General features: G+C 47.6%; 2 protein-coding genes across 3 annotated transcripts; one reads left to right on the top strand and one right to left on the bottom strand.

Moving 5' to 3' along the window:
- Positions 1-1,884: 1,884 nt before the first annotated feature.
- LOC100823903 (transcription factor MYB44) lies at positions 1,885-3,605 on the top strand. The gene has a single exon (XM_003575514.4). The coding sequence runs from the start codon at positions 2,082-2,084 to the stop codon at positions 3,090-3,092; it is 1,011 nt and encodes a 336-aa protein (XP_003575562.1). The 5' UTR covers positions 1,885-2,081; the 3' UTR covers positions 3,093-3,605.
- A 4,421-nt stretch (positions 3,606-8,026) lies between these two features.
- Positions 8,027-10,201, bottom strand: LOC100823598 (LRR receptor-like serine/threonine-protein kinase EFR). Of its 2 annotated transcripts, XM_003575513.4 has the most exons (3): positions 10,052-10,201; positions 9,360-9,875; positions 8,027-8,465 (listed from the first exon to the last, which is right to left on the bottom strand). In XM_003575513.4, the coding sequence occupies exons 1-3, from the start codon at positions 10,092-10,094 to the stop codon at positions 8,461-8,463; spliced, it is 564 nt and encodes a 187-aa protein (XP_003575561.2). In that variant the 5' UTR covers positions 10,095-10,201; the 3' UTR covers positions 8,027-8,460. The 2 variants fall into 2 exon arrangements, with proteins under 2 accessions (XP_003575561.2, XP_014758044.1); XM_014902558.2 differs by lacking the exon at positions 8,027-8,465 and having other exon boundaries at positions 8,544-9,875.
- Positions 10,202-12,172: the final 1,971 nt, after the last annotated feature.

The raw sequence follows: 12,172 nt of genomic DNA, 5'->3' as shown, positions 1-12,172 counted from the left end.
ACCTAAAAATATTCTGATTTGCGTACAGAAAGGTCGATAACGGGGAAGGTCCATGGTTTTCCTTTTTTTTTAAGACCAAGAAACACCGATAACGAGACGACGCAAAGGCATGAAGCAGATTTACGATGAATATCCTGTAATTCCACACCGTTGAATTGCAACACGAAGTAACAAGCCGAGCTGTTGTGCCGGGAGAAAATAACCAAGATTCTTCACCTCCATGCATGTACACAGGGCGGCTGGTGGGCACGCTAGCTGCATCAAAGGAAGAAAAAGGAACTCCCGTCTCTTGTGCCGGGAGAAAGAATACAGTAAGGGATGATGCATCAATAAAAAGGAAGAAACTCATGTTATTTCCGTTGGTTGAGACGAAATCGTCGCTAGCATATATTGCTTCCATGCAACGTTGATGTGATGCCTGAGGTGCAGGTAATAACAAACGCATCTCCCTGCAGGGTCCATCAGGAACAAACGCACAAAAACAAAACAAAAACAGGGGAGCACAGTGGAATACTAATTAAGACTTGACGGAGGGGTGGGGTTTGGATTTGACGCGCTCTGGCTTTTGGCTAAGCTAGGAGAACCCAAAAGTGCAAAAGAAAAGAAAAGCAGCTTGTGTGTCACCTTAATATGGTTGCTGGCCCTGGCCTTAAGAAGAAGAAGGAAGAAGATCGTTATTCCAAACGGTTGGTGCAGGCGGGGCTTTCAGATGTCCGTGGAGTAAGTTGGTTGACGCAGCTATCGGATTAGACCCCGGGCGTTTGTTCGTTCGTTGGTTGGATAGGCACACACACAAAACCGTGATCGCGAAAAGAAAGAGCGCGCGCGCACACGCTAGCTAGCTGAGACGTGAGACCCGTCACCGGCCGAATACTCGAAGTTATTAACATAACACAAAAACATCGGGCCTGGCTGCTTTGCCTTGTTAGTTAGTTGCGGCGTGCCGTCCTGGTAGTTAGTCACCGCACAGACATCCCCGGCCGGTAGCACGTAGGAATAGCAAGTGTTATACTCCAGCACCGAGGGAAAAGGATGCATCCAAGGCAACAACGGAACGGGGTGGCGGAGACGTCTCGATCCCCTCCGACCCACGGCGACGCCAACCGCTGATCCTCTCTGATCGGTACCGGGTCCCAGGTTGAAACAAAACAGAGCAGCAGCACTCCTGCTACGTGACGAGTGATGAATGAAAACTTTGTTTGGGGCTCGACCGCTCGCTCCATCGGTGGTGGCCGCATCCGTACTTGCGTGCGTCCGTCGGATCCCGACGACTGGAGGAGCGGCTTTGTTCAGTTGGCCTACCGCTGCGTGCGTGCGTGTAGCAATCACAAACACGACCACGCCTCCTCGAGTCCTCATCCTCAACTTCCAACGGCCACGACGACTCACCAATAAAACCGCCCAGAAAAACAAAAGACAAAAGAGTGCGCGAAACCCGAAAAATACAGAAGTTACTGCACTAGTAGTAGGCTGGCTTCCCCGTGCCTCACACGTTGCTGTACGAAATCCGGCACGCGATACGATCCTATTACTTACTGCCTTGCCTTGCCTAGGGATAAATATCTTTCCAGGAACAAATACTCAAAGAAACGCGTATGGCATATGTAGTGAAATTCGTCCGGTACACTCGTTCAGGCCCGTCTTGGTTTCTGGTGCCTTCTTGTTCGGTTGTTTGTCTCTCCATCCCCATCCGTTCTCCCCAGCACCACGTTTCTGGTCAGTCATTTCGGTGGGAGAGAGAGAGAGAAAGACAGTGATAGATAGATATCAATTGCGAGGAGGAGGTTTGTGGTTGCGGACGTTACTCGTTTGGACGCGTGTCCTCCCGGCCAGCTGTACCCAAGCCAAAGATTGATGATGCATTCTCTTCCCCTTCCCCTTCCCTTGCCCGGCTGGAACCACAATCCCCGTATATATGCGACCCCCTGCCCCCTCCGCTCCCCTCCACTCTTCCTTCCCCTGCTGGCTCTTTGTCTACTGCTTCTTCTTCTTCTTCTTCCAGAAACTCCCATCAGATTCAAACCACCACTACAACCGGCCATTAGATCAATCGATCGATCCACATCGTGGTGGTATAAGCCATGGCGGCGGCGGCGGCGGCGTGCAGAGCGGGCGGGGGAGGAGTTGGGAGCAAGGACGCGGACCGGATCAAGGGGCCCTGGAGCCCCGAGGAGGACGAGGCGCTGCAGCGGCTGGTGGGCCGCCACGGCGCCCGCAACTGGTCCCTGATCAGTAAGTCCATCCCGGGCCGGTCCGGGAAGTCGTGCCGTCTGCGGTGGTGCAACCAGCTTTCGCCGCAGGTGGAGCACCGGCCTTTCACCGCCGACGAGGACGAGGCCATCCTCCGCGCGCACGCCAGGTTCGGCAACAAGTGGGCCACCATCGCCAGGCTCCTCAACGGCCGCACCGACAACGCCATCAAGAACCACTGGAACTCCACCCTCAAGCGCAAGTACTCCTCGATGCCTGCCGGTGGTGCTGGCGGCGCTGGAGGTGCGGATGATGGAGGCGATGACGTGGCGGCGAGGCCGCTGAAGCGGACGAGCAGCGACGGGCACCCCGGGCTGTGCTTCAGCCCCGGCAGCCCGTCGGGGTCGGACCTCAGCGACTCCAGCCACCACAGCCTGCCCTCCGTCATGCCATCTTCCTCCACGCACGTCTACAGACCCGTGGCGAGGGCCGGCGGGGTCGTCGTGCTCCCGACTGCTGCTGCTACGCCGCCGCAGCCGCAGCCGGCGTCTCCTCCGCCTGCGCCCGCTCCGGCGACGTCCCTCTCGCTCTCCCTCTCCCTGCCAGGTCTGGATCCGTCCCAGTCCCACTCCCAGGCGCCGGCGGCTGTGCTGCCGGCTGCTCCTGGAGCTCAGGCTCAGGCTCAGGTTCAGATGGCGTTCCAGCTTCAGCCGCCGCCGCCCGCGATGAATCTCGCGGCGCCGCGCCCGCCCGCGCCATTCACCGGCGAGTTCCTGTCGATGATGCAGGAGATGATCCGGATCGAGGTCCGGAACTACATGTCCGGCTTCGACACCCGCTCGCCGGCCGACGCCGTCCACGCCGCCAACCGCATGATGATGAGCATGACCAAGATCGAGTAGCAAGCAAAAAGAAGAAACCTCAGAGAACCATCAATCTCCTCCGCTCAATCTCAACTCGATCGAGAGAATCAACGGAACCAACAAATGAATCTCGGCTGGATCGATCGATCGGCGCGCGGCCTGTCTATGTTTAGATCTCCGTCCCAGCAATAATTCCTTAATTAGTTCCTCCTTGTCTCAATTAGGTTTTGTCCTTTGTTTTCTTCCTTTGTCCAAATCCTTTTCCTCCCATCTCCAACCAAGAGAGAGTAGAGTTGCTCCTTCTCCGGAGAGACGAGACGAAGAAAAAACTTTGTCTGCTCTACTGCTGCTGCTCTGGTACTACACCAATAAACAGAGCAGGGCAGAGAGACTTTGTTCATCACTGCCGGACACAGCTAGCTCAAGGATCGACCGATCGATCTTCTTTTTGTACAGAGAAAAAAGAAAAACCTGAAATGAGGGAAGTTTGGATGCCGGCCCAAGTTGATCACAGCTGCCTGTCCAGTTTTATCCCAAAGTCGTTTCGTTTCATTTCGGCACCTGCCCCGCCACCGCTAGTCGTACTGATAGGTGTGCGTTTCTGTTTCGGCTCTTGGCTGTTTTCTAGTTGGAGTGTCTCGTTTGGGGAGCAGAGGAGTACAAGGACGAAACGGAATTATGGTGGAGGATGGACGAGCGACAGCTAACTGCCTGCCTGTTCCGCACCTCCTCCTCCTCCTCCTCTTTATCTCTTTTTTTTACTTTTTGACATGATGGACGGAAGAGATGGGGGGCGCGTGGGGAACGAGAGAAAGAGAAAGAGAAAGAGAGAGAGTTTTGCGTTGCAACGGCAGCTATAACGCCAAGATTGAAGTTTATCCGGTGTGGGAGGAGTGAGACGAGACGAGACGACTTGCCCTCCGCTCACGTGACGACTTGGATAGACGACCGCAAACATGCCTTGCATTATTGGTGTTTTGCTTTGCTTTCGGCTTTCAGTTGTTGCCTGGTTGCTGGTTTCCTGCACGCCGACGACTCTAGCTTGTTGCTGCTAATAATAACTCCTCTTGCCGTCAGCAAGTCAGGTTTACTTTGTGCATGCTTGTGGGTACAAGTAACTGTGGGTTGCTGCAAATTCAGTCAACGAGGTAACTGAATTCAGTCGATTTGCGGGTATCATGTATTTGCCCAAGATTTGTATATATCCGAGTTGAGTAAAGCTGGATCTCTTTGCTGTGGACAAATTCAGTTGAGAGCCACCTACCATACCTGACGTTGCTCATGTCTATCTCGTGCGTGTGTGTTTGTATTGTACTCTGTGTGTGTATTCATTCCAGAACACTCTATCTATACAGTGCTAGTAGTATTACTACTAGTATATTTGTACAACGATCTGCTGTGTCGGTTTGTTCCGTTTGGTGAGGTCAGGCTGAGGTGGGGACTTGTTTGTTAATTTGTTTGTTTGTTTGTTTGTTTGTTACCAGTCGTCAGTCCGTGCATGCATATCGTTTGATTGATGTGTGTGTGCGGTTTGCCTGGCATGAGATATTTCTGGTTGGATGTTGTTTTCGGAGGCTGTTCATCATTTCTGGTCCTGGGCTGCAACCATTCCATATTTTCCAACTATCTCACCTGTGACCCGGCCTCAACACCTAACACAAGGTTCCCACAAATATTGTAAATGCTCCTCGTGCTAATACTAGTATTGGATAGCTGCCAGGCTCAGGCGCAGGCAGGCAGGCAAGCAAGCAAAAGCTTGATTTGGGGAGAGGACCGGAACAAGGCCGTTTTCTGTTAGGGCGTCATTTGTCAGGCAGTCGGTGCTGGGAAAACAATGGCTGCACAAAAAGGAAGAAGCCCCGATTATAAGGTTTTTTTTTATGTGTGGTTGGAGCGTCGGAGGGAGGAAGAAAATATCAGACCGTGACGATTTACCCGCCACAACGACCAAACGTCGAGTGACGTGAGAGATCGGGAATGTTGTGGTTTTCTTTTCTTAAGAGAGTGCAGTGTACGTCTGACTCTGAGAGAGTCTAATCGGAAGCTTAGCCTTTCATTTCATACTTCGCCGTTTGAACGTTCCTATTTTGCTCATATTGTGTTTGTTGGGACGACACCAAGAACGAGCGCCGTTCGCCCTTTCATGCTCCTCCACATGTTTGGTTCGTCGTACATTTGTGTTAAATTTGAAAGATAAAAGTACATTTTTCGTCCGTAAAACATTTTTTTCGTCCTCCAACTATCAAAACCAGACAGTTCGTCCCTCAGTCAGGATGGCAACGGGTTGGGTCTGGACGGGTCGACCAAATCCATATCAATATTCATCGCTAGACCAACTATACATCCACGAAAATATCCGTGGATGCAAAACAATATCCATATTCATATCCACCGGGCATCCGGGTATCCATGAATTATTCATATCCGTGCAATATTCTCCTTCCGTCCAATATTAAGTGACTCAAATTTGTAGCGGACGTAGGATAAATTTTGAGGTGTGGCGGAGTTTACACGGCAAAAAATTATATGCATAACTATGCGAAAGCTCATTGGATTAGTTGAAGAATCAAGAATTTCCCTATCTTTTTTACCATAAGTATTCATTTGATCTTGATCCTTGTGGAGTGAAAAAGACTCTATATTGGATCTGCACATACTTACTGACAATATCCATAAATGACTTGTTTTTGGTAATTATATATATATACTTACCTCAATAATAATCCAAAAATAAGATATTGCTATTACCTCAATAGATGAAACTTACGGAAGAGTACATCTCTCGAGCAGTGGATCCACATGTCGGTAATTTATTTATTTTAATAAATACTGGTTATCCATGGATATCCATGGATCAAATATGATATCCATACCCGCTCCACGAGTTGGCGGGTATCCATGCGTGGATATCCATGGATCGAAAACCCGATCCATACCCACAATCCATGGGCTGGATATCCATGGATATCCGCATTTTGACTATACATTGCCATCTTGATCCCTCAGTCGAACCGAAGCTTGTTAGATTTGGGGGATTAGGATTAGGGGATTTGACAAAATTGGTTGGTATTGAACGTACGATTGTTGTTCAAAATTCATAGAGCACCAATTTCGAGAAGATTTGACAACCCCCGTAAGTGAAACCGGCCACGTGGACAAAAAAACTGCTTCGGTTCGAGTCGAGGGACCGAAAGTTTCCGGTTTTAATAGTTGGAGGATGAAAAAAGTACAACATTTTTTGAGGGACGAAAAACGAACTTTACAACAAGTTGAAAGACAAAAAAAAAGTACTTTTCTCAATTTTAAACAACATCCTAAGCAGTACTCCTTCTATTCCATAAAACAACTCATATACATATGTACACTTCAACTAACAGCTTGTTTAGCACACATCATTTGGGCATAGAATTGTAGAATTCATTTTGAATTCCAAAAAACAACTTGTTTGGTTGGCACGGAATTAGCCACAGAAATTCAATCTCAAATTTCATGAAATCACACTATAACTAGCCTCAATTCCTCTCTAGAAGCTATCATTTCTCTAGAATTGTCTCTCACTCTTCAATTTCATGTGGTAGACAAACATGATTTTTCAACCCGGAATTCAAATTCAACCAAATGAAATCCTATCAAAAATTGGATTTCATTTCATTTTGATCAAATGAAATGAATTCTTGGTTGCCAAACGAGCTGTAAGGCTCATTTTGGCATCGCTTAACTGTGTTGTGCTGAAATTATTTTATAATCTGCTGCGAGAAATACACACACAAGCAGGCCAAAGTTGGTTAGCCAACCACAAAAATAAGGATAAACTAGTTGAAAGAGGTGCATTATCATAATCCACCGCAATGCCAAACTCACCCCAAGATGAGCTTTCGTTTCTATTGTCTGGCCAACCAAATTTATTACTGATTGCTGTCCCAGGTGGTCAAAAAACTTATTTATCATTTTTGTTATAGCACTCTTTGTAGTGATGTTGTTGATGATTATTAATAGACAGGTGGTCAAAAAGTGCTCACTTTCCTTCGAATCACGGTAGGTTGCACACAGTTCCTCGTCATGAGCTTTGAAACTCCGTTAAAGTCTTAAAGACCATCGCCATGCGTGTAGCATTGTAGTGTACAGGATGGACAAATGGACGCGAGCCGGGCTCCACATGACCCAGGCTCGGCCCGAAGACCAAACGAGCCTCTTCAGTGGCTCGGCTCGGGCTGGCTCGCGAGCTAGGGTGCAGGCGAGTGCATGCCCTGGGCGCCCAGGGTGGTCGTCTCCTCCGGTGTCGGCATGTCGCCCGGAACATTCTCCAGAGGCATGACGCCGTCTTCACAAGATCATGGCCATCGGAGCTCTTCACGCTGCACCGCCTCAACGCGCTCCATGGACTCTGGCTTCTTCCCGGCGCTCGCTGCGGCTGACCGACAGGGCCTCCGCCAGCGGCTGGAGTAGCGCGGCATCTGAAGTTAAGCGAGCGGCGGCCGGTTGGGTGCTCGCGAACTGTGGGGACGAAGGTGGCGGGTTGCGTGCTCACGGGCGGAGGGGACGGGTAGGCAAACGGGACGAGCGAAGAGACGAAACAGGGAGAGAGATGATCGATCGGGCTTAGTTTTTTTTTTAAAACATCTGGCTTTATTGATTCAGCAAACATAATACAAAGTATAAAAAAACTGAAACAAAAACCGGACATCCGAAGAAACTAAAAGTTACATAAAAAAATTTCGAAGTAAAAATCTCTAGATCTGTCATCCATATTTTGAAAATTTTGCATGTCACTGGTGATGAAATTGCACAAAACCAGAACTGCACAAGCTGGATTAACCCCGTAGGTTTTGAATAGCCGCATGAGTCATTCACTGCAGGGGGTTACCTATGAAGGCACTGTGGATGGAGACGCACATGGCAGGTTGTCGAACCGCTGATCGGGCTTGGTTTTGCCCTAGGACAGTGGACTGGACCGGAATGGTGGCATCTTGGGCTGTTAAAACGGACTCTGGCCCGTTTTTATTCTTCGGGCTGCCAACTCTCGAGCTGGACCGAGCCGAGCCAAGCTCGGCGGAAGGCAAAACAAGCCGGTTTTAGAGGCTCGTCTCGGGGCCTGAAAGAGAAGTGAGCTCAGGCCGAGCCAGGTAGGCTCATTTGTCCAGCCTGCGTACCGGTCGACCGTCTCGGACTCTTGCCTGTTGAGAACTGCATAATATTTTTTGCAGCGTCTACAGATTCGCATCACAAACTTAACCCCGTCTGCTGAAGCTCCTTTGATGGCGTTCCGTGCCGCTTTCGTCATCTTCTGTATGAGGATGTGCTTCATCACATCAATCGACACCCGATTGAATTGCTATACGAGCCTGCCCATCCTCGCGGTACTTGGCAGCTCCTTCAGCATACTCCATGCCAGGAGATTGCAATATGTTTAACCTAACAAGTTATTGGAAACAATGATTATCATCGCCTCTAGGGACTTACCTTGTTTGATGCATCCGCGTAACAATTTCGTACTATGATATGAATTTGATCGTGTTATGGTTGCAAGAGTTTACAAGGCACCCATCCGCGCCCAATACGACTCCAAATGGAATCCGACACAACGCGACCCAGGCAGGAAATCCCACCGGGTTTACAACTCACGACACATGCGCTAACACGAACATATCGGACCTTCAAACTCATTGTTTGCTAGATAGAGCTTTCTCAATTTAGTAAGATCACCAATAGAGCATGGTATTGGCCCAGTGAAATTATTTTCTTCAAGACCTAAAACCGTCATATTTTTTAGCTTTCCAAACCATCCTTCAATGGAACCATTGAACTTGTTGAAACGTAGATTTAGTAACGTTAATCCACTAAGATTACCAAGAGAAATTGGAACGTGGCCACTGAAATTGTTGAATGATAAGTCCAACGTTTCTAGGCCTGAAATTTTGCCTAGCGAAACTGGGACATGACCTTCAAGTTTGTTAGAGCTTAATCCAAGCCATGTGAGACTCGGAAGCGTATCACCAAAGTTAGATGGCAATGCCTTCCCTGTCATCATATTGAAACCTAAGTCTAATATTTGGAGAAACGACTGATTAAACAAGGTTGCTGGGATTCCACCTGATAGCCTATTACCGCCTAGTAGCAAACCCCACATATTTGGAAATTGTCCTATCTCCTCGGGAATGCTTCCTGTGAGCTGATTATCTGCGAGACTGATAAGTAGTAACTGGCTGATGTTTTTCAGGCTTGGCGGGATCGTGCCGGTGAGATTGTTTTTGGAAATTCGTAAAACATATAGGTTGGAGAGCAAGCCTATATTGAGGGGAATCTTACCAATCAAGAAGTTGCCGGATAGGTCTATGGTCTCTAGGTAGGAACAATTGGTAATGGTGTCTGGAATGGTTCCTTGGAAAGAGTTATCTCTCAGCAGAAGTTGTTGCAGTTTGTGGAGACGGTCGAGAGGAGGCAACTCTCCATTGAAGCCATTCATAGTCAGGTTCAGTATCTTCAAAAAGGTTAGGTTCCCGACGGAGGGGGAAACCGGGCCCGACAAGCTTAGTTCACCCAGGTTCAGCACGGTGACTCGTCCCGGGTGCGTCAGGCTGGAGGTGACACCCTCCCACTGGCAGTGCGGGATGCCGGCGTGCCAAGAGCTTAAGGCCTGCCTTGGATCGCTGATGATGGCCCGTTTGAAATCCAGCAACGAGAGCAGATCTGTGCTGTTATAACCAGGGACTGTGGAGCAACAGATTTCGCCAACTCCATAAGAAATTAGCAGCGACGACAATGATAATAGCATAACCATGGTGAGTCTCACCGGTTGATTGGCAGACATAAGGCCACCGTTACCTGCAAAGCATGAAGAATAAACATTGTGGGTACTATATATGTATGTTGGCCCGCAGAGCTAAGCTGTATGTCTTTTATGACCTTGTCTGACGATCAATCGAAGTTTATGCTACAATAGGTACAGTAAGAAATTTGGAAAGCCAAAATGGACTGTTAAGAATACGGAGAGTGGGCACCTTTGCTCGGTCGGAGAGCACAAAATGGCAGCCTTTCTTGCATGGTTTTGCAGGGTGCGGGTGGTGCGGTGTGTTGGCTGGAAATGTTGGATGCTCAGTTGGCTGAGCTCCCATGGGTTTAGAAGAAGGAACTTCTTCAGCAGCATCACATCCACGCACTGGACCGTCGATGGAGCGAAGACCTCGAGTCCGTCAACCTTGTCAGTTACCGTGACAGTTTTTATCTTGTCGCCCACCGCTGCCGTCGCTGCCTGAGGTGAAACAAGATCGTTGCGACATGCCCAGCCTGGAATCCCAGATCGCTACCGCTTGCTCCTGCTTCCACCTGTATAGTACTCCCTCTCCGTTTCATATATTTTGTCGAAATATTACATGTATTTAGACGTTTCTTAGGAATAGATATATCTATTTTTAGACAAATTTCAGATAAAAATTATGGAACAGAGAGAGTACTTTTCAACCGGAATCGGACGGAGATCTTCTGCGTCATTGTGTTCGATGTCTTCTGGCGGTTGTCCAAGCGCGGTTTACTAATCTAGCGTACTCATTTTTCAATTGCGTGTTGATCTCTTTTGGTCAAGAAAACCTGTATGTATAACATTTCATTTCAACATATACAAATCATGCCCTGCTTTACGTTTTTTCTCAAATCTTTGACAAAAACAACAATTTTTTAAGAAAACACAGTATAGACACAAACGCTCACACACACGCACGTACACTCACCCCTAGTGTTACAACATGAAGACAAAGCAGATGGAGCTAACTAGTTTGGCACGTATTGGGAACCCACTCGATAACGCTGGCTCGGCATAACAATTATGGACCAAAACCTACAGACACCTAGCAGAAAACTAGCTTGGCTAGGAGGTTTTTACTGACAGCGTAGTCGGGTTTCTTTATCTCTCCTCTTTTCTCACTTTGAAAAAAACTTTCATGTGAAATTCCTGTGAAGCATCGAAACACCTTTGATGTATAATTCTTGTGTTTTAGATTTCTGTAGTAATCCACAGAACATGACATCTTGTTTAGAAAACACAATTTTAAATACGGTGTGTGAATGCATCCAGGTGACTCAATATGGAACATGATGAAATGATTAATTTTTAATAAGAAAATGAATTTTATTTTTTCGTACGTCATGCGCATGCGTTGTTGGATCCATACATGGCTCCTGCTTCATAGGACGGATGCCAACGATTCTTTGTCGTGTGGGTTTAACTGAATGGAGACCGTCACGTAGCAATAGACTTGGTGAAATATAATCTTGGAATTTTCAAGCTTGTTGTGATCGGGTTGTACGATGGTGATCCGCTGAATGCTGCTTGTGAGTTTAGTGGAGTATCAGGGTGCCGTAAAAAACCTCGTATAAAATGTGTGCATCAATCAATCTATGAAGAGGGGCCAAGAGTATTTCCTAGTTTTTGAGAAAAATACAATGGATCTATCATGCTTCTCGAACCGACCAAGAAACCTTGTCATTCGGAAGCAAGAGACAGCGTCAGAAATAGTTATCCATTTTTCTGATAAAGCTATACATTATGTTAGAATAATCTTGTTGTATGAGTCCGTTTAGGACTGTCCGTCCTGAATTCGAGTAATAGCAGTAGTACGAGTTCAATTAGCTTTGCACATTAAGTCCTAGTCCTATTAGGATTAGGTGATTTTGAGTGTATATATAGATGCACTAGGGTTAGCTTTTGTAGCGTGGGATTTGAGATATTGAAATAAGAAATAAAGAAAGGCACGACAGGTGCCTTTGGTCAAAATAATCCGATGATCGTCATGTGTGAGTGCATCTTCATGTGATTGATCTTTAGGCATTCAGACCATATCTATCATTTTAGAAATGGTGTAGACTTAGATCACCTGATGGAATTGCAAGTCATCTAACTTGTTAAACATGGTTTTGCTCAAATACTGAATCTGGGGGTACAGCAAAATCCGGCATCTAAAATCTCTCATGCCCTGCTTGGAATGTCCTTTTTGCCCCAAAACCGGTGTAAAATACGGAGCCCTCTTCTTTTCCGGTCCGGCCCGGAAAAAGCGATGGTTGGTCGTTTCGGTATTATTTTTCACCCGTTTTTAGGCCCTTACCCCCGTAAAAATAACACGGACCAA

The sequence above is a fragment of the Brachypodium distachyon genome, chromosome 4 (assembly GCF_000005505.3).
Source record: "Brachypodium distachyon strain Bd21 chromosome 4, Brachypodium_distachyon_v3.0, whole genome shotgun sequence".
Taxonomy (NCBI): domain Eukaryota; kingdom Viridiplantae; phylum Streptophyta; class Magnoliopsida; order Poales; family Poaceae; genus Brachypodium; species Brachypodium distachyon.
Note: the sequence above shows the minus strand (reverse complement) of the source record. Positions and strands in the feature narration are given on the sequence as shown.

What these genes read in the sequence shown, in the direction of transcription:
- LOC100823903 (XM_003575514.4), top strand. Translation starts at nt 2,082, where the DNA reads ATGGCGGCGGCGGCGGCGGCGTGCAGAGCGGGCGGGGGAGGAGTTGGG.
- LOC100823598 (XM_014902558.2), bottom strand. Translation starts at nt 10,094, where the DNA reads ATGCAAGAAAGGCTGCCATTTTGTGCTCTCCGACCGAGCAAAG. An exon ending in TGCTCTCCGACCGAGCAAAG is followed by an intron (nt 9,876 to 10,051) that starts GTGCCCACTCTC and finishes CATGCTTTGCAG; the next exon opens with GTAACGGTGGCCTTATGTCT.